The sequence below is a fragment of the Amblyomma americanum genome, chromosome 1 (genome assembly GCF_052857255.1).
Source record: "Amblyomma americanum isolate KBUSLIRL-KWMA chromosome 1, ASM5285725v1, whole genome shotgun sequence".
Lineage (NCBI taxonomy): Eukaryota > Metazoa > Arthropoda > Arachnida > Ixodida > Ixodidae > Amblyomma > Amblyomma americanum.
In genome coordinates this window covers 316,075,718-316,097,400 of record NC_135497.1, presented here as the reverse complement: position 1 = coordinate 316,097,400, position 21,683 = coordinate 316,075,718, and the positions used below count along the sequence as shown (strand labels likewise).

Sequence of the window (21,683 nt, the reverse complement as noted above, 5' to 3'; positions counted from 1 at the left end):
GCACTTCTTATTACTGGCCCAGTCCATTCGGTTTTTACTTTTCGCAGCGTGTCAGCCAGTTTCTGGCTAACAATTGAAAAATCCACCCCGGTATCCACCAGAGCGTGTACCTCCAGCCCATCAATGCAAATGGCGAGGTCAGCGCTAACAACGTCGTCTGGGTTGCTCGTCTCTTTCGGCATTTGCGGCGGAAGTGCGGTAAGGTTGGCGCTGTCAGTTTCGTTGTCGGGGCTGCTCATCTGGTGCGGTATTTTCGGCGGTAATGTAGGCGGTATTTTCGGCGGTAGTGTCAATGTGAACAGCGGTGTAAGAATCACGGGTTGCGGTCGGTATTTGCGGCGGTAGTGAGGGCTTTGAAACCTTTCTACTGGTGGCAACTTCCCCTCGCGAGGTTGCGGCTGTTAGTTTCCCCGGCAAGGGCTTGGGGTCCGCCGTCCGCTAACGTCAGCATCACTACGACACGTCGGCGAAGAATAACGCTGGGGAGATGGGAAGCAGCGACGGAAGCCCGGTGAGTCGGCTTCCCTGCTGAGCGGCCGGTCCTCGATTTGGGCATGGCCAGTGTCGAAATGGCGGCGAGCAGAACCAGGCGGAAAGGCCTGCCCCTCTTGGCGGTAGCGGCAGTACCGATACACATGGCCAGGCTGTCCGCAGAAGAAGCAGAGTGGTTGGCTGTCATAAGAGCGCCACAGGTCAGTTCGGCGCGGTTGAGAGCGGCCGGGAGGTGCTTACTGAGGCCCCTGAAAGAATAGCGTCTGCTAACAGCTCGTTGAGCTCGGTGGGGCGTGGTCTGGCGGCAGGCAACGAAGCACTTCCGCATAGCTCGCGGGTTGCGGCTCGTAGTAACATTCAGTAATGACGGCCATGTTGCTGTCGGGTTGTGGCAGGTGGTATGGTTCGCAAATGGCTGCCGCATTGTAAACTGGGTGAGACTCATGCTGTGGTGCAGACGGTGACAAGGTGTACTGTAGTTCTTTTCTCACAGCTGCTGCGACAGCCCCTGGTGACTGAACGCTCGTAGAAGTACTTCGCTGCAGCTCCTCAAGGACAATTTCTCAAACGAGTTCTCGAAGAGTGGTCCTATCGGTGGCAGTGCGCGCCGCCTCAGTCGTCGGAACACCGTTGATGGGTCGGTCGTACTGGCGGCACAGTTCTTGGATGGCTCGCTCTATAGCTGTAGCGTTTGACGAACTCACTGACGGTTTGAGGTGGGTTGCGCACCAAGCTGGCAAACACCTGCTCCTTGACACCATGCATGAGATGCCGTAGCTTCCTTTGCTCATTCATGTCGGCGTCAGCACGGCGAAAAAGTCGAGCCATGTCTTCCGCAAACATAGCTACTCCTTCATTCGGCTTCTCGACGCGTACTTCAAGCAGGCGCAGAGCATTCTCTCTTCGATCAGTACTGGCAAAAGTGTCCACCAGCTGGCGGCGGAAGTCATTCCATGTGGACAAGCTGGCCTCGTGGTTTCCAAACCAAGTTCTAGCGCTATCCTGAAGGGCAAAATAAATGTTTCAAGGCTCCTGGTCTGTGCTCCACTGGTTGAACTTGGCTACTCGTTCAAACTGGTCGAGCCATTCTTCCACGTCTTCAAACGCATTCCCGCGGAAGCACTCTGACACCTGGGTGTTATGAAGAGTCACCGGCGTAGAGGTGGAAGGTGCCATGGCTTGGGAGACCCGGCGAACTTTGACGTTTGAAGAGTCACCCGGTAGATGGTTGTACACCGGGGCAATGCCTAAACGGCGGTGGCTAGCGTGATGGACAGCCGTGTCGATGTCGGGGCCCGCTGTGGACTGCCGGAAGGAGTCCTGTGCATACCCAGCACGCTCAACCAGTGTCACGACTCGGTAGAACCACGAGGAGAGCTTACAGATAAAGCAGTTTACTGGTCAACCAACGAGTCCCCGTCCGTTTCAGCTTCTTCCTCTTCCAGCCTTGCTCTCGTAGACCCATTCGTCATCTTTGGCGTCTTCTTGCATGCACCAATGTAGTGGTCACAAAAAAAAAATTTTAAATACTCAAAGGTCTTCAGGTCAGCTTTCTTCCATTTTTATTAATGATTCTACTTGTCCCCTTTTGTGTCATAAGACAATATTGTAACGTGGTGGCCAGCCGAAGAAAGAGACAGGATGATCGATGGCAATGAGATTATTTAATGGCTGCTGGCCTAGAGCGAGCACTCCTGCCTGTGCCACTGCACAGTTTGTCTTCTTCGTCACACTATCCGGGGCCACCGAGCGATCGTCCCGATCGGTGACAAAGAGATGCGCGAAGTGGTTACGGGCTTAAGAGGACAGTTGGACAGGAACGAGAAAGGGGTGGGGTGCTGGCCGCCACGATGAATGAGATGGTTGAATGATTCCTGGTCTTGAAGCTTCCGGGCCCCAGGTCGCCTAGAGCCGACGGTTGAGGCCCCAGGACGCGCCGAACGGCCTGGGCAGGGGAACGGTGTTTTCAGATGTAAGCGGCATCTCGGGTTGGTGGGGTCGATAGGTCAGGTCCTTGTGTCGGGTTCAGTTCGTCGTGGTGAGTGGTCTGGGTGGGGGATGGGGCGGTGGGCAACAGCGGCGAGGTCGGTTCAAGTCTGAAAGGCTGGGGCACGGCCGAGCGACGCATGCCAAGAACTCACTGCTGACGACCACGGCTGGCGCAGGACGCTGACTCCCCGGACCAGGATGTCGATGGTACCCCGCGAGCTCCACCAAATGTTACATGGCAGCCAGTCGAAGAAAGAGACACGATGATCGGTGGCAATGAGATGGTTTAATGGCTGCTGTCCTAACGCGAGCGCGCGCGCCTGCCCGCGCCACTGCACAGTTCGTCGTCTTCTTTGCCACAATATACCTTCAAGCGTCACCTTATGATCGTTTCAAAGTCAAACTGGAATGCAATTTTATTTTGGTCACAGTGACTCTTAATGTGTTCTATATATGTTGCAAACCAATTGTGGCAGAGTTGTGTGCTTGTTACAAGCAGAATAAATGCCTGGAGGCTGTAGAGACTAGATATTTTTCACCTTGCCAACAAATTCTAATGGCAGTGCATGCTCTTGGCACTTGGGGGGAAAGAAAAGGCACCAAAGCATTCTCGCATTGTGAGTAACTGCCAGTGCTCATAAATTCCACTAGAAAACTGTCTACCGTATTTACTCGATTATAGCGCGCACCTTTCTTGTGGAAAAAATCACCTAAAATGACCTGCGCGTTAGAATGAGTACGAGCACGTTATAGTTGAAGTCACTGCATTTCTTTTTTTCTGACCTTGAAAAGCAGGTGCGCGTTACAAATGAGAGTGCGTTAAAATGAGTAAATACGGTACGCCCTTACCGCTATTCAAAATACTAGTGCAGGAAGAATCTGTACTTTATCTTTGATGCAGCAGTTGGAAATTAGTTCATGGCCAGCTCTTTGAACCCATTTGGATGCCTGTGCTTCTGTGTAAATCTTCAGTAGCAGGTAATCGGGCAGACGAGCTTTTGAAAGTCTTTGTGTCATTGGAAGCTCAACAAAATAAAGAAAATAGCAATAACAAAAGAACCAAGATCCCCAAAAAACTTTGGGTTTTAGGCAGGTGTCAGCAAATGTAGTGCCGTTCTCTTTGCCGCACGAGATTCGGAGGAGACAATCACCAAGTACATGTGCTCTGTTTGTTCATGCACAGTCGTCCGCACACCCGTCTAGAGCGCTTGAGCGGCGTACCAGAGAGTACACTGATGTCATTTACAGGAGGCTTGAGGGCTCGAAATGAGACCTTATCGTGCATGCACATTCACGTGGATCGTGTTTAGCTCTTAATGTCTTTAAATGCTATGTTTTGCCCACCTGGCTGCAGTGATTGCCATAAATTCACAACTGAGTGTGCCGCTTGAGCACTATAAACAGGTGTGTGGACGACTGTACTTGCGCTATGCCCAGGTCACTTCGGAAGTGGATGGAGGGTCTCCCACGTAATGGGCTGGATGTCCGATAGTGAACACCCAACTATTATGGAAGTGTTTCTAGACCTTTGCACTTGCTTCCTTGGGAAGAAGCAGCATGAAAAACACACTGTGGTCCCTTTTGAAGGCTAGTTTATTGTGATTCATTATGAACGTAAGACTAGCACTTGAAATCTAAAGTCTGACGAAAACTCGTCTGGTCGGGAAGAAGATTCATGTATGAAGTAAAAGGAACACTGACCAAAAAGTTGTTGTTTAAAACGAATACAAGTCGGCTTCCATACGGAAGCCTTGATCACGCTTCAAGGCTTCCGTATGGAAGCCGAAACGCATTCGTTTTAAACAACAACCTTTTGGTCGGCGTTCCTTTTACTTCATACATAAGACTAGCACTTGAGACGTCGACTGTAAAAGAATCGGACAGGACGAGCGCTAAACATCAAGTTGATGTCGATGTTTAGCGCTCGTCCTGCCTGATTCTTTTCTACGTCGACGTCTTAAGCGCTAGTCTTAGGTTTATAATGAATCACAGTGGTCCCTTCTTACGTCCTGCTAAAAACAGTTGTCCTCTTATACTGCTTTTGAAAAGTGCCATATGTGAAGTGCTTTGCAATAACTGCACATTTTTTAGGGCTGTCCTTCTAGTAGGTTTTGTTTTTATGCTTTGAGATGAATGCAAAAGTGCATAAAAAAAATCGTTCATTCGTTTATTTTGCCCCTGAGGGCCAAAGACGTTACAGAGGGGTTGTGATATAAAAAAAAAACATGACATATAGAAAGCCATATGCAATGTGCAAACATTAAGACAGTGCCTGAATATGCAGTGTTAGCTAAAGGATCATGACAAAGTGGGTTATTCTTAATATTTATGAGTTCCGCAGGAAAGTGGTTCCATTCATGTGTGGTAAAGAGTATTAATGATTGAGTGAAAGTTTTGAGTGGTCAGTGATTCAGTGCTCACTTCCCGCCACAACAAAGTATTTAATTCTATGTCGGCAAATGATATAAAACAATGCAATTAATTCCCTCTGCAATGAACAATTTTCAAAGTGCGGTATTGCTTCAACATTTTTGTGAGTTAGCAGCCGATTTATCTCGTGTGGTTCCACGATGTAAACGGTGGCTTCGATGTAATCTCTAAGCACTTTATGGAACCAATATATTCTGTATTGTCTTTATCTCCTGAGCAGTGTGCAGAGGTAAAGCCAGATACGTTGGAAACAACTCAGATGTTTTGGAAATCAGTTTACTATGCCGTCGGGTAGTTGTGCAAGCAAGTTTAGACTGCACCAATTCGTTTTTGAGTGCATGTGTTAACCAGGAAAAATTATATTGACAGCATTTGCACTTTAGAACTTTCATTCGGTAGGTAGAACTTACTTAACTATGCCGTCAGGTGGGCGTAGGCGACTGTAGAATGCACGAATTGGTTTTTGAGTACATTTGTTGGTCAGGAAAAAATGTATTTATGGCATTAGGTTGAACAACTTAATGACATTTTTTCTTTCTCCCCTGCCTTTTTATTGTACAAAATGAAGTACAGTAGCTGTTCTTTAGGCATTTTTGTGGGTTTCACTTTAAAAGAGACTATACTTACCAAGAAAGGTTGAATGTCTTGCTTTCTTTCCCTAGTCTGGCTGGACCCCTGAATCTAAAGACTTCTTCATCAAGCTGGCAACTGTCGACCACGCTCTGATGTGCAAAGTATATAAGGTTAGTCTCGGATCTGAGATTTTTTGTTCATTGTTTTAGATGCGCTAACATTTCTGAGAGAACTTTTTATCCTCTAGGTGGGGGGGGGGGGGGTGTACGTGCTTGATTTGCAGGCCTAATAAGTCATGCATGCATGCGAACACACACACGCTCTCTCTAAAGCAGGTTATGTTGTTCAGGATGACTGCTTTAGCCTGTACAGTATTTTACCCATGTATTTTGCCAGTGCCAGTTTTCCCAGCTTTATTTTCATATGTATACTAATGTTATATGCCTGCATTTTTATTTTAGTTTGATAAACTAAATACCGTATATACCACTCGCGTAATGAACCCACTTTTTTTCCAGAAATCTTGACATCAGTTTGGGGGGAGGGTTCATTGCGCGGGAAAAAAGAGTTTCAGCAGGTTTTTTTTTTAAACGGTCGAGATTTTATATACCCTCCTCCGTCCTTCCGTCATCAACAAACACACGCAGTCAGGCGTGTTTGTGCTGCTGTTGTTTAGCATCGTTCACTTTGATGCAATCCGGCGATTGTGTGGTAGTCAGCGGTGCCGGCCAATTGCAGTGAGATAACAAAAACACACAGGACAGTGGTGAGTATGTAATGCGAATGTTTAAGCCTTAGCTTATGGCACACAATGTCTTGGCGCTCCGCCAAGTTCACCACGCCCCCCCTCCCCACCACCCCTCTGGCACGAGCTCTCTTCAAAAGATAAACAAGCAAGTGGTGATGTTATCGGCAGCGGGCAGCATCTTAGCGCGCTGCAAAGGTCTGGGCTGGAGGGCGCGAAACCCGTGAGGAACCTGCTACAAAAAGCTAAAGGCTGAAAGAAAAAAAAAAGTAAATTCATGCTGACAAAAGTGTGGGGCGGATTCATTATGCCGGTGGGTTCATTACACAAGTATATACGGTAAGTTGCCAGTGCTGTTGCAAGACAAAAATAACTGTACATCAGGGGCTGAACGTGTCTCCTTAAAGGCACTATGCAACGAATAAAAAGTCACCTGTAAGTGTTTTCAATGCTTAGAAATGATGCTAAGAAGCATTCACACCAAGTATGAGTCTTCAGAACTGAGCCGGCAATTCATTATAAACTTTTAAAAACCGTGTTTTTTAAAATTCGCGGGCCGATTGGTGTGCTCGTAGTGACCGATTTTGGAACTAAAATCGTGGAAGAAAGACGTCACACTACCAGTGACGTCGCCAGGCCGCCACACGCTCTCATTCGCTGGAGCCACGGCCGCCACGACGTCACGGACACACTTCCGGTAGCCGTGAAAATCGTCTGCTCGTGCCGCCGCGTGACCCTCTTGGGCAAGCGGGAGCCAGGGCATTGCCTACGCGCATATAGTTTCAATTTTCCTCTGCCGCCTCCTTCTGTCGGGAGTTCCGGAGCCACTCGCACGGCTCTTCGTGCGCACGCATAGGGCTAGATGCCCATCGCGGCCGTAAAAGCGACAGTCGCACCTCGAGGTCCGGGTTTTTTACTGCTAATTACCACAGATGAGAACCAAAGAAACCCAACGCGCGCCGCAGTCCAGTAAGGCGAAGAGACCGGAGAGATGCCGCCACGCCACCGACGCTGCTGCTGGTGGGCTAGGAGCAATAACCGGAAGTTGCAAAATAAACGTCAGCGGATGACGTATTCATGGGCGGGGCCCAGTCCCAGAGTTGTTTTCTTAATTTTTTTCTGGTGCTCCTCATGTACGAGTGGAGGGGGGAGAGGAGGAGCATAATTTTTAATCGTCTATACCTTCGCTGTTGTTGATGCTAGCTCAAAAATTCTTGCACTGGGGTGACGAGTGATCGAATGCCCATCTCTCGCCTGCTTTACGTAATCTCAATTAATTTATTGCATAGTCTCTTTAATTTAGAGCGCCGTGCCAATGAGAGGCGACTTTGCCAGACAAGACATAAACGTGACTCAATAATCTTTGCACTTACAGTAGTATTGGTGCTTGCATGAGAAGAGGAAAAAAAACTGCATGACTAGGAGGCATCTAAGAAATGCGTGTGAATATAAGAGTGAAATTGACCCTTGGATAACTTTTATAATTAAGTGATCACAAATTCGCACTCTGGCATAATGCAGAAAGAAGGCCCGGTGTACAGTGTCTATCTCTGTGATACGGTCGCTGAACCAGAACTGCATTTTGCTGACTGCCTGGTGGATGAAGGCTTAGCACGTCTGTGCTTTGAGGTAAGCTTATCAGTGGAGCTGGTTTTCTACTTGTGTGAGACTAGTACCTCTGTGGAAGTGAGGTTGTAGGAGGAGTTTGTGGTTTGCTACAGCATGGGGCCAGTGCAAGGCCTGGTTAGAAAATTCAACGTCAGGGGCAAAAGAATATTCAGCTTTTCATTTAATTTAATTTTATTGCTCTAACTGTCCCTACTTCGTCCAATAAGCATCGTTACCCAGCTAACGATGATTTCGTGCACCAATTTTTAATCCTTCCTCATTGCTCATGGACACGCTCCACCATCTAGCGTGTAATCGGGTAGCTGAAGATTCGAATTTGATGCAGTTTAGTTTTTTTCCTGCGAGGTGGCTATTTTTGAACGCACTCCAAACACGCGGCAGCGTCGGAGTCGCATGCGAGAATGGCAGCATCCGCGACGTGCGCTTCGAAGCGTTGCAAATCTGACTACTTCACTCTGTCTGCGATCGATTTTATCGACGACACAAGCAGCAGCAAGTCTAAAGATTCTGCCTTATTGTCAGAATTCAGTTCTGACGCCGATGAAAATGGAAACCAACCGTGGAACATTGGTGGCCGCACTCCACTGCATGGCATGTCAAAGTATATGGCTTCTAGTTATTATTATGTACCATGAACGCTATGCAAGATTGAACATTAATTTTTTTCACAGACAGTGGCCAATAGTATGCTCAATATTTCGTACATCTCTAAAAAATTTTTATTCTTTTTGTTTTATTTACATGCGCATTTCTTCAAGTTTTGTTCAATTTTTTTCGAAAGTCTTGTTTTTGGGAAATAAAATTTTGTGTTGCAATGCACAACTCCATATTCAAGCTTGTATGCCTAAAGAGCGAATCTATTTAGCTTTCTTTTCGTGTATTGCATAAAATTTTAGACGTGATAGTTTGTACAGAAAAAAATTACTGAAACCTACAGAAAACTGCCATTTTGTCCACAGTAAATAGTCCACAGGTAAAGGGTAACACACAGCATGTAACAGCATGTAGCATGTAACACACAGTAATGACAAGTGCCGTACCACTATGGCTCTTGGCTTGGTGAAAAAGGGATTTCTCTTACTAAAATGTGGGGAAGACTGTGGGACTTGTGCATTCAAACCTCGATATCACAAGTGGATATTGCGAATTATTGGCTATATTGAACTGTCCCTAAATATTTTTAATACACACGTAATTCTTACTTCATATGGTGGGGGTCCAGCTGCTTCCTTTGTGCCATTTTGCTAAATTTGTATTTTCCTGCGACTTTCTGGTCTAAAAGGGGAAAATTTATCAATAATGCACCTGAGCTGAAGCAATTGCTGAGTGAAGCAATTGCTTGTAAAAAAAAAATGCACATTTCCAGCTGGCAGCCTACGAAAGCATTTTCGCGGCCGGCAACTCCGAGTGCAAGTGGCCAGTGGTAAAATGTAGCAGTCTGTAAACCCTATCGTTTGCACACAACAAATGTAACTTAACATGTCGTACCACAGTAACTGTGGCTGTGTGTGCATCTGAAGTTTACATTTACAGAGATTCGTTGCTCAGCTATTTGTAGAAACACTCAACATGGATACACATTAATAATTTGCTTTCAGAACATGTAGGGCAAAAATAGAAGCTTTTTGTGCGCAGGCACAATTTCTGATTCATGAGCGTTCTTGGTTTGGGCTGCCATTATCATTATTCTCTTAGTGAAAAGCACTACTTTCTTGCTTATGCCTGATCCGGTGTGCTTTGCATAGGACGAAATTAGTGCAGTAAAACCTCGTTAATTTGGACTTAAAGGGACTGGGAAAAACATCAGAATTATCCAAAGATCTGATTGAACAAATGATTCCCAATAAAGTGCCAAAAACTGTTTGCATGGTGCAATAATTTGGTGAAAACCTGGGCCATGGTTGTCTGCTGCTGAGATAAAAACTTTGCTTCTACGATGACCCTGCATTTTTCTGTCAGTGCTTTTCATTGACATTCATTTTCATTGAGTTCATTTTGTGCTTTAAATGTGGCAGAGTTTCAGGACTTCCATTTGTGGTTTATCAGCAATGCAGGCACCTTTCTGCTAGGAGAAAACGACGGTAGAGTTCCCGAGGAATAATCAGTCCGTCATGCTTAGTTTGATGTTTTCTTTTAGTGTCCCATTAAGGAACATTGATTGGTTGAAGTTGATCGGGAGCCCTCCACCACAGCCTGTCTCAAAGCTTAGTTTTTGCTCAGTTGCTCAGTTTGTTCTCTTAGTTGGTACATGACATCATGCAGGCAACAACCTGCTCCAACTGATCCATCATTTATAATTGTCTCCATTCACATGATTTTGGTTTTACCAAGCACTTATCCACTGCTGTTCTCTCCCTTTTACAGCAGGCAGTGGGGACCGTGAGCAGCCTACATTCCAGCAATCCAAAAACAGAGGGCACTCAAAAGGCGTCGCTTGCAAGTATTCCACGGCAAATAAGTGAACCTGTAGCTCCGAAGCCAGCCCAGCACCCATTGCGTAGTGTTCACTCAGACAGATGCATTTTTACAGATCATCTCACTCAGCCTGGCAGCGGTGTACCAGCAGGTCACCATGCTGAGCCAGCTTGCCGAATGCCACACTTTGAAACAGGCCAGGCAGATCAGTCAGCTAAAAAGGGTAGGAGAGCCGGCCATGGGGACGCACCCAGACTAAGTGAGGCAACTGAACAAAGTAAGGAAATCAGGCGAAGCGAGGCGACCAAGCGAAGCGAGGCGACCAAACGAAGTTGGTCATTGTTTACAGACTATGTCAAGGAACATGCTTGGAAAACCAGCCAAGCCAAGAAAACTGAAAAAACAGTGACACGCGACCAGAGTGAAGCAACCAAACGAGGTTGTTCGATGTTTCCCTCTCAAACTACTGAGCAAGATTCAACATATAAGCAAGTTTGGGCCACTGGAAACCCTCAGAAGGGCTCAGTAAATCTCCAAGCTCAAGGAGCCAATGGCTGCACAGCAAGCGGGCAAGCTTATACGTTTCACGCCCCTAGTCAAGCTGAGACACTTGATCGTTGCCATTCAGCTAGCCCGATGCAGACAGCATCTGACGTGCCAACTGAGCCACAAGTTGAAACAAGGGGGCCTCATGAAACTAAGCCAGTGCATAACTGGACCAATCAGCGCAAAGAAAACGGCCAGGCCTTGGCAGCTAACAGAGGATGGACTGAAGGCCACTCTCCGCCATCTGGGCAGACCAAGGTTGCATTTGGTGCACTGAATGAGCCTGTGGCGCAGGCACCTGTAATGCCTCCTGTGGGTCAAAAGGGTCAGACTCCAGTGGAGCCTTTTGTCTGGTCAGCTGTAGCACCAGCAGCATCAGCACTTCAGAGCTCTGTGCCAGTCAGTTATCTGCCAAGTCAGCGGTCATTGGGTCAACCAGGTGCAGTGGAACTCGTGGTGCTGGCAGCTATTCGGGCTGCTGCATCATCAAGTGGAAAGCATCTGCATCCGCAAGCATCTGCAAAATCTCTGGACTGCTCCGTGGACTCTTCTGCTGGTGCGACTGCAAGTGCGACTTCTAGTCAGCAGCCTGAGGGTGCTCAGGTCCAGGCAGCAGGTCCACTTCCTGAGTAAGCTTGTTCCTCCTCTCTCCTTAAAATACCGTATCTACTCGTGTGAGGGCCGCACCTCCAACATGGCAGCCAGTAATTCGAGCGAGAAAAAAAAGTCAGCCAAAATAATTGTTTCGTGTGTGCATGATTTTGCCCGTGTTGTACATTCCGTTGTATGCAACATTCGGTACGACCACGGACGCGTCATCCTGCAGGCCGGACTTCACCTGGAGCCACAAGCAAACGATGCCTCTCCACTGTTAACTCACCTTGTGCTCTCAGTGTTTGCTACTAAACGTTATGCTGTGCAGAAGCTAGAATGAGGCGGCCAAGCTCGGGCGCTGACACACTATGCGCCGCAGTAGCGTGCCGATCACCCAGTGTCACTAGGCCTAGCGTACTTCACATTGAAGCCGCAGCGAAAGTGCTCTGAATCTAGTCGCAGTTATTATAAATGATCTAACGTTTTCGCAGTTTACCATCACACAATGGCCTGACATTAAAATCAACTTATGATTAATTTCTGCTAGACCTTTAACAGTGAAACGTGCGGAAAAGCAGGCCAGGCAAAGGCCACCTCACACTGACGGCCATCGGTTGCACACGTGGAATGCCACTCCGTACCGTCGGCCAGCTCTCAGTCGAGCGCTCAGTCTTCAGAGGATCTGAATATTTTGAATCATGTTACATTTCTAGTAAATCATCTGGCAACCTATTTTATTCCAGGCAGTTATTCGTGCTGGTCATCTGGCGCACATTCTATTGTCCATACTTTCAATACAGTATGTATTTACAGGATTCGCCGTGGGTGCTGCTGGTTTGTCATAAAAATTTGTGTAGCATAGGCATTTACGAATAGTGGTTTTTTGGTTTAAAGGGAATAAGGGAACTTCTGCCACGCAAAAAAAGGTTGGACAGCACAGCAGGCATTTTCAAAATCATGCATTTTTTTTATGTCACAAGGCTATTACATGAAAAAAAAAAGGATGCGTTGAAGCTTTGTTACACTCATTGAAGCCGTGTTGACTTTTTGCAGAAATGGCCATTAAAAATTGGAGGAGTCTACCTACATGCGTTGCCAATGTGCCTGTGGGGTGTGAGAACTGTATGTGCAGTCTCCATTTACTACTCTTAATTGTAATTGCGTCGTGGCACAGCTGCTGCTTTTAAGTGGTGACTCCATGACACCTGCTAGGTGTACGCACTTAGGGTGCCTCGATGCTGCTTCCTTTGGACCAAAGGAAACTATCGAGGCGCCCCAGTATGCAGCGTGCGCCCAGCACCACCTGCGTCAGGTGTCAGAAAGGGGCCTCCATCTTCATATGTCTCGTGCTAACTCCCCTCTAATGCTCACACCATCGCGCTTGTTTAGTGAATTTTACGCAGAGAAGAGCAGATGTGGGAGCTGTAGTCTAATTGAGCATAATGCGATCCACTCCCTCAGGGCGCCACTGCGCATGCAGATTCCTCAAAGGATGCCACAAGGCGCAAGGCGCCAGACAGCTGTTTGCACGCCTGCCTTGTCGAGGCCAGTCAGGGCGTGCACACTGACGGCGCATGGAAGCGGATTGCACTATGCTAAATTTCTCTTTTGATGCACACCGTTGTGCCAGTTACAGTGTGCGCATCGTGGGTGGCATGGCCGCAGTACCTGGCAGGTACAGATCTGGGTGCCGGGCTTCCGTCTGTTAATGTCTGTTGACGCAAGCATGCTCAGACTGGCTCCGGCATACGCATGGGAACGCAAGCACGCGCCACAGAGTGGGTCCTTTGGTTGCACACTGTGGTGCCATCCCGTAGGATGTAAGCTTGACCGAAACCATACACAGCAACAGTTACAGAAACATTATTCACTTGAAATGAATACTTTGAAATTTTGAATACCAAACATTCGGATCGAATTGAATATTGAATACTTTCGAGTATTTGCACATGCCTAGTGTCGCAGCATAAAAGAGAATGTGTAATCATGGCTCCGCTGCAGTGAAAGCAAAAATTACGGAAAAATGCTCCCATGTAAGGGCCGCACCCGTCAAAATTGCAAAAACAAAGTGCAGCCCTACACAAGTATATACCGTAATGTGGCATAAACATTGCCCCTTCCACTAATGTTTGTTTATGTACCCTAAGGGCCCTTTCGGGCATTGTATAGGGAGGGAGTCAATTAAATAATGTTGATTCTAAAAAACACTTAAGTAAAGCCGCAATTCATCCCCGCAGGGGGGCGTCTGCAGCTTGCAGGCGTTGGTGAGTGGCGACACCACGGGTTCCCGAGCATCCGCAGGGATATCCCTGCAGTGGGATGATGGTGAACCGTGCATCACCACGGACCCGAGCACCCGCGCCTATCCGTGCGTGACATTGCCGTGTCCGGGGAAAAGGGGATCCTTGTGGTTGAGCCGATGCCGAGCGTTTGGACCTTTAAGGCCCCTCGGCGGAGGCAACACACCACTTTGGCCCCAGCTTCCTGTAGACGGTACCTCCGGCCTGACCCGACTGGGGGAAATCGGGAGTCGCCTTTTCCGATCCTCCTCTCTATCTTTCACTTTCCTACCCCTTTCTCACAACTCTCCTCTCTCCTACTCACTTCTAGTTTCTTCCTTTTTTCCTGGCGGCGAGGGTTAACCTTGTGTGGCCAACCACCCTGAGTTGCGTCATATTGGGTTATAGTTGGGGTGTGCAGCTGGAGTGGGTAGGACTTGTTTGCAAGTTCCTGTCCCGTCCCCAAGGTGGGCTCCATGGTGGGTGGCTGGCACCGTAGCCGAAAAACACACTTATCCTATGGCTAACCTTCTCTCGGCAACTGATTGCCCTCACAAGAGAGGGTGGACCGAGGTAACTCAGAATTTCATGAAAAAAAAAAAAAGAAAGTTTTCCTAAGTTTCAGGTGATTCATAGTGAGCAAAGTGATAAATCTGCTAGAATAATCTCCCCATTCATTGTAGGAAAATGTTTGACGGGTGCCTTCGGCTTTGGCTACAAGGTTACAAAAATGGCTAGTGGATACCTCTTACTGAAACTCCGAGATAGCATCCAACACTCAAAACTTTCCAACATTGTGTCCATGGGTGACATCCCTGTATCCATATCTGCCCCCCGATCCCTCAATACAGTCCGTGGTGTAATTTCAGAGAATGATTTCCTCCACGTCACTGAACAAGAAATCAAAGAAGGGCTTGCTGAACAAAACGTTGTTGATGTCCACAGGATAAACATAAGAAAAGAGGGCAAAGAAATCCCAACAAAGCACATAGTCTTGACGTTTGCACATAATACTCTCCCAGACTCAGTTGAACTGGGTTATCTAAAAATAAATGTGAGACCCTACATTCCTAAACCTCGACGATGCTTTAACTGCCAAAGGTTCGGCCACGGTTCAGTGAGTTGCCGCGGTCGTAAAACTTGCGCAAAATGTGCTTCAAAGGATCACTCTTCTGATGACTGCGACGGCGCCCCACGCTGTGCAAACTGTGAGGGAGACCATGCTGCATACTCCAGGGCGTGTCCGTCCTGGAAGAAAGAAAAAGCAATAATCACACTCAAAACTACTGAAAACATTTTGTTCAAAGAAGCAAGAAGGCGATGCACACAAACAAGCACGATCTTCTTCACAGCAAAAACAAGCTTTGCCGATGTGGTGCGTGGGCGCGGCGCGCCACAACAGGCTTCGGCACCTGCCCAGGCGACTCGCAGTGAGCCTCTGGCGGGGCCATCCGCACCCCCAGGTGGAGTAGGTAACACTACCCCGCCAACCCATAAAGAGGCCTCGCAGACCCCCGTGTCCGTGGCCCCCAAGACCTCCTCCCACAGGTCGAGGTCCAACTGTAACGTCCACGTGCCCTCTGCACGGTCGTCCAGCGCCTCTGCAGAGTCGATGGACACGACCCAGGGCAGCCCCGTGCCATCCACGTTGGGTGGTCGGCGGAGCTCTCTGGATCAGTCAAAAAAAGACAGGCCCCCGAATCAAGGGGCCGTAAATAACTTGATCTAGTTTTAACTACATAGGAAAACAAAATTAAGATGACTTTCATTATGCGATGGAACTGTAGAGGACTTATGAATAACCTTAGTGACATAAAAGATATCCTAGGAGCACACGCTCCTGTTGCGTTATGTCTACAAGAGACAAATTTAGGGCCTCAAAACAATTTTCTTAAGAATTATACTGTGTTCCACCGCGACCGAGAACAGGCGAGCAGGCGGTCAGGAGGTGTGGCAATTATAGTGAAAAACGGTGTCCCAGCTAGTGAGCTTAAACTAAAAACAAGACTTGAGGCTGTAGCAGCCACTCTGCTTGCACTTAAAACGATTACAGTGTGCTCTGTATATATTGAGCCACAGCTGAAAATAACACTCCTTGACTTGAGGGTCTTTTAAAGCAGCTATCAGAGCCATACCTAGTAGTTGGTGACTTTAATGCACGTTCTCGTTTTTGGGGAAAGCGAGAAAACGGATGCTAGAGGGCAGCTCATCGAGGATTTTATTCTATCCACTAATGTCTGTTTGCTGAACTCGGATAAACCCACATACTGTTCCCCATCCTCGGGAAGAATGAGTGTTTTAGATTTGTCTTTTAGTTCACCGTCTGTTTTTAGCGATTTTCATGCGTGTTTTAGACAATCCATATGGAAGCGACCACCTCCCTGTTATAATAGGTCTGTCATCCTCGCCAACAGTTATTCCAACAAAACTGCAGCGTTGGAAACTACATTTAGCTGATTGGGCATTGTTTAAAAAAAAACCCAGTTTACAAGATATAATTTTAGAAAACCGCAGCATAGATGAGATAAATGAAATGTTCACAGGAGTGGTGCGCCAGAACCACAAAATTTGGTACATACGAGAATTCAGGGAGGAAAAAAAACTGCAGAATAAAGCCTGGGGAGTCTTTCGCAGATACCCAACTCATGAGAACCTTATTTTTTTCAAAAAGGCGAGAGCACATGCGAGCTGTATCCGACGCAAGGCCGAGAAAACATCATGGCAAACTTATGTCTCTTCTATAAACAGCTCAACCACATAAAAAAATATGTGGGAGCAAGTTCGAAAATTAAATGGCCGCTACTCACCTTTCACGATTCCTCTTTTCACAACACCTGGTACACAAACGAGTTTAGGGGAACAGGAAGACATATTGGGGGAGCACTTCGCTGTAGTTTCCGGTTCAGCACACTATATATGCAGTCATTTCTTAAATACAAAAATATAGCCAAAAAACAAAGGCTCCCAACAAGTGGAGGTACTAATGAAAAATATAATAATATAATGGTTTATAAAATGGTTTTAAAATGGGATGCTGCACAACAGATCACCTAGTTCGTCTTGAAAATACTGTTCGAGAAGCTTTCATTCATAAGCAACACTGTCTCGCTGTATTTTTCAATTTAGAAAGGGCATACGATACGACCTGGCGGTTCGGGATTCTTCAAGACTTTGCCGAGCTTGGCATCCGAGGAAGAATGTTGAACTGCCTAAAAGACTTCCTATCTAACCGTTCATTTCATGTCTGCCTGGGTACAACCCTTTCGAGAAATTTCATTCAGGAAAACGGAGTACCTCAGGGGTGTATTTTAAACACAACTCTCTTCGTTGTGAAAATGAACTCTCTTACGAAAATAATCCCAAGGTCCATTATGTAGTCGGTCTGTGTGGACGACCTTCAAATAGCTTGTACATCCTCCAATGTATCAACATGTGAAAGACAAATACAAATAACAATAAATAAACTGGCAACATGGGCGGAGAGAAATGGCTTCCGGTTTTGCCAACAGAAATCGGTGGCAATTCTGTTCTCACTCAGACGAGGCATACATACAGATCCCACCCTACACCTGAACGAAATAGTTACCAGTGAAAAATGAGCATAAATTTCTTGGTATAACATTTGACAGAAAGCTCACTTTCCTACCTCACATAAATGCGTTGAAAAAGAAAGCTTCTCGATCCCTAAACATACTCAAAGTGTTGTCGAAAAAACACTGGGGAGCCGATAGGACATGTCTCTTACAAATTTACCGCTCTGTAGTCCGCTCCACCCTGGATTACGGATGTATAGTGTGTGAATCAGCGAGGCCATCATACCTTAAAAGGCTAGATCCAGCACATAATTTAGGCTTGCGTCTTTCCACTGGTGCATACAGGACGTCACCCATAGACGGTCTGTATGTAGAAACGAACGAACCATCACTTACAGACAGAAGAACGATGCTCACGTGTGCCTACATTCTAAAAATCCGTTCGCTACCTAAATACATCTGTCACCAAATAGTCACAAAGTTCCCATCCAGAATACTGACTGTTTCACAACAAACCGCAAAGTACCAGGCCACTGCTCTTGCGTTTTGAAGAGATGTGCGAAAATCTCGGCGTACTGGACACATTGCCTGGCATTGCTGGAAGACGGGACCCACTGCCGCCATGGTACAATTTCCCGGAAATCTGTGATCTCACTCTTACACATTTCGGCAAAAAACAAACTCCACCACAGCACATAATACAAGAATTTTTTGCACTCCAGGAAAAGTACAGTACTTGCACTGCTTTTTATACACGTGGCTCAAAAACAGATTTTTACATTGGAAGTGCAGTGGTACAAGGGAATGGCAATCATATAGTGAGGCTACCACAGTGTGCATCAATCTTCACTGCCGAATGTTACGCCCTGTCTGTAGCTATTGAACAAATAGTAAAAGAGAACCTCGCAAACAGTATTATTTACACAGACTCCCTAAGCTTACTTACAGCTCTTCACTCTAGAAATGCAGTCATTCCTATACTTGGTGATATCATACACAACATAGTAATAGCCACAGCTAAAGGACAAAACCTAAAGCTCTGCTTAGTTCTGAGTCATATCGGAATTAGAGGCAACAAGAGAGCGGACTTCTGCGCTGCTCAAGCACGTGACAAGCAAATCAAGAATGTAAATATTCCACTAAAAGATTGCATTAACTTAATACATCGTAGCATAAGACAGAAATGGCAGTCCACGTGGGACATCAAAGTAAAAAACAAACTACACAATGTAAAACCAGTTATAAGTGAATGGAAGTCCTGCACCCACCAGGAACATTTTAAGGAAGTGATTATATGCTGTCTTTGTATAGGACACACGCACCTCACACACAATTTCCTGCTGACAAAACAAGATCAACCTGTTTGTGAAAAATGCGGACATAAGGTTACGATTAACCACATTTTAATTTCTTGTGCGAAACTGGAAAAACTAAGGAAAAAGTACTTTACTCAGTTTTATAATGAATACATTCCTCTTCATCCCGCACTGCTTTTAGGAGATAATGCAATTGTTGATGTATCATGTGTTTTTTATCTTTCTTAACGAAATGGATTTTCTCAAGAGACTCTAAACTTTTTACCGACTGGTTTGTTTGAATTTTAGTACACCCCAGCCACTTTCTCATGCCTGAGAAGAAGGCTGAGGCTTTTATTTTTATTGGTTGGGAGCCTCGATATCCTTGCGCAGCCAAGGAAAGTTACTGAGGTTACCCAGCCCTTTTTAAAGCTTTTACTAGTAGCCATTTCTAAAATTTGTGCATGTGTTCACTGGGTAGTATTAAGGTTTGAGAGCCTCTACACCATGGACGATTCTTATATTTCTATAACATTCAACAAGACTTTTCCTATACCTTGTTCTTGGCGCATGATGGCCTCAGTTGCCTATGTGCCATAAAACCCAACACAACACAAAGTCGCAATTCACAAAGTACACAGAGTAGTTTGCCTGCAAAAATGCAAGGACAAAGTAAAAAGGATTTATTTACACAATAGTTACATGGCACTCAACAATGTTACACGGTCTTAAAAACAAACTATGTGCACACATAATTCCGAGGTAGGGATGGAACTCAGCAGGGAATACAGCCCTATACATCAAGGGGTAAAAAAAGATACCCTGTAAAGTATTAACAAGAAACCAACCAAGTCAGTTTAACATTCTTTTCTGTCCAAAGCCTTGAGAAAGGATGCGTGGTAAAGTATGGAGGCGACATCTGCAGGCAAACTAATAGCTGGACGGCAAGCTTGCCTTCATATTTTCAGCAAGCTTTTGAGTTGAATTCTGACACAGCAGTTGTTGTGAAAATATCTTGGTTCAGTGATTGTAGTGTATGGGCTAAAGGTGTTTATTTCGTACCTGTGGGTACGGTGGTAGTCAGTGTGAATGTGGGGGGTTATTAATTTTTTCCAGTTACTGTAAATCTGTTTTATAAATATCTGCTAGTGTGGTGGCTAGGAAACCGTGCTGCAGAAACTGTTTTCCAATGAAAATATGCATGAAGCAAACGTGATATGACAGTGCAGCCTGACAAGAAGTGCAAGGATGTGTGTAGGCAGAGGTATGCATGGTGGTGCAAGTAAATCAGGATTGAGACAGATAAATGAGAAGAGCTTATAAGGAATCATATGGAGTGGCCAAAAGGAAAAATACTTGCAGGAATCCACCATTAATTGTGCGCTACATGTTGTTTCGGAGCAAAGTGAGCTCATTTGCACTTCAAACCTATCAGTAATGCCTCTTGCCTTTCCAGACTGAATGAACATTTCCACATACTGTCGCATGGTAATGCAGCTCCATTTCTGACGGCTGCGAGGTGCACATGTCAGTCTCCACCACTGAGTCGCATTCGTTTGTTCTCACCCACAAACAGCTTGCTTTGAACTCTTAGTCCTGAGTGTCAGCTCTAGGTCCCCTAGCTTTCTACGGTGGAAAAGTTTAAATTCTGTGAAATGAAAATCAAGAATCTACAATATTCTGGAGGAAACGTAAAATAATCACGTTTTTTCTTTTAAACATTCCTCACGTAATCCAAATATACCATAATTAAAATCGAATGTGGCTGTCGCAGTGCCTGGTGGTGTAGTGCCTAGTATTCTTTTCGTTTCAAGATTGACGATTGTTTGATACAATGCAGTGAGTAGCGACTGAATGAGCTCTCTGAAGATGGTCCGGTGCACAGTCCTTCAACCGGTTTCATGACAGCAGCCCATTAATGGAATAGAATTCCTATTTCTCTGTTCTAAGGGTGAGGAAGACAAGAAACGTTAGCGTCTTGCTCCACTCCACATTCATCCCGTGAGCTGCTGCAGTGGCTCAGTGGTTATTGTGCTCAGCTATTGACCCAAAAGACTCGGGTTCGATCTTGGCCACGGCGGTCGCACTTCACCCTATTGAAATGCTAGAGGCCTATGTACTGTGTGATGTCTGTGCACGTTAAAGAGCCCCATGTGGTCGAGGTTACCCAGAGCCCTCCACTACAGCATCCCTCATAGCTTGAGTTGCTTTGGGATGTTAAACCCCATAAACAATAAACATTTGTCCCGTAAGATTCATACCCAACACTGGCAAACTCGCAGTGAGCTCGAAGTGTCGGCAAGACAAGGCAATGCTGGGCTCGCGTGGAGCATTGTTTCCTGCTTTCTGTTACATTCATGTAACGCCCATCATTTTAATGCTGTGCACGGAAAACTTTTCATAGCCATATATGTTCACAGTGAAGACTGCTGCCATGCGGCGCATTTCTGCACACGGTCTTCCAGTGCTGCGTTTCCGTTGCAACCGCATCGCATCCGGGGATGTTCATTTGTGCCCAGTTGTGCAGCATAAATCTTAAAACTGAAGACCTTTCGGGTGCCGCTCTGTGCCAGTAATGACAAACTAATGGCGTGGCACACCTTTTCATGAGATTGAAACTTTTCCAGCATTGTTTGCTAACTTAAGAAATCTGGAAACTAAAAGCTATGTGCTCCAGAGTGTTTCTGAATCAATATTTTATTGCTCCAAAGTGCTGCATATTGGAAATGCAACCAAACTACAAGCACAAGGAAAGCCTCCATGTAAAATTTAGTGCAAAAGATGTACTAGAAGTTCTAAAGTTGCAAGTTGGAAGCTATATTTCTCTTTATAGAGTAATACGTAGTCTTCTCATTGAAGGGTTCCTTTTTGTATCGCGCATGCTGGGTGGACCACCAATTTCTTCTTATTTTGAGGACTAAGTTCGTTTTATGTGAAGAAAGCCAACTGCAAGCCATCAAACTCTCAGGAGGAGCAAGTTTTGCTCATTAAAAACTGGAGTTTTTTTTTTCCCGAAGTTTATTACATGCGGTTTTTTATAAAAGGGGGAATACCGCGAGGTTGGTTTGCATGACTGCTTATATATCATTCACTTAGTGCTCTGCAGGTCAAGTCTTGACTTGCAAGGCTTCTGTGCTACAGCAGCCGCATGCAAGTGTCTCAT

General features: G+C 46.0%; 1 protein-coding gene across 2 annotated transcripts in view; it reads left to right on the top strand.

Moving 5' to 3' along the window:
• Positions 1–21,683, top strand: part of LOC144115380 (uncharacterized) — a 152,680-nt gene that overhangs the window by 106,330 nt on the left and 24,667 nt on the right. For both annotated transcript variants that reach the window (XM_077649747.1, XM_077649748.1), the window contains exons 12-14: positions 5,574–5,654; positions 7,751–7,858; positions 10,223–11,448. In XM_077649747.1, the coding sequence (XP_077505873.1) occupies positions 5,574–5,654; positions 7,751–7,858; positions 10,223–11,448 (1,415 nt within the window). The remainder of the gene's footprint in view (positions 1–5,573; positions 5,655–7,750; positions 7,859–10,222; positions 11,449–21,683) is intronic.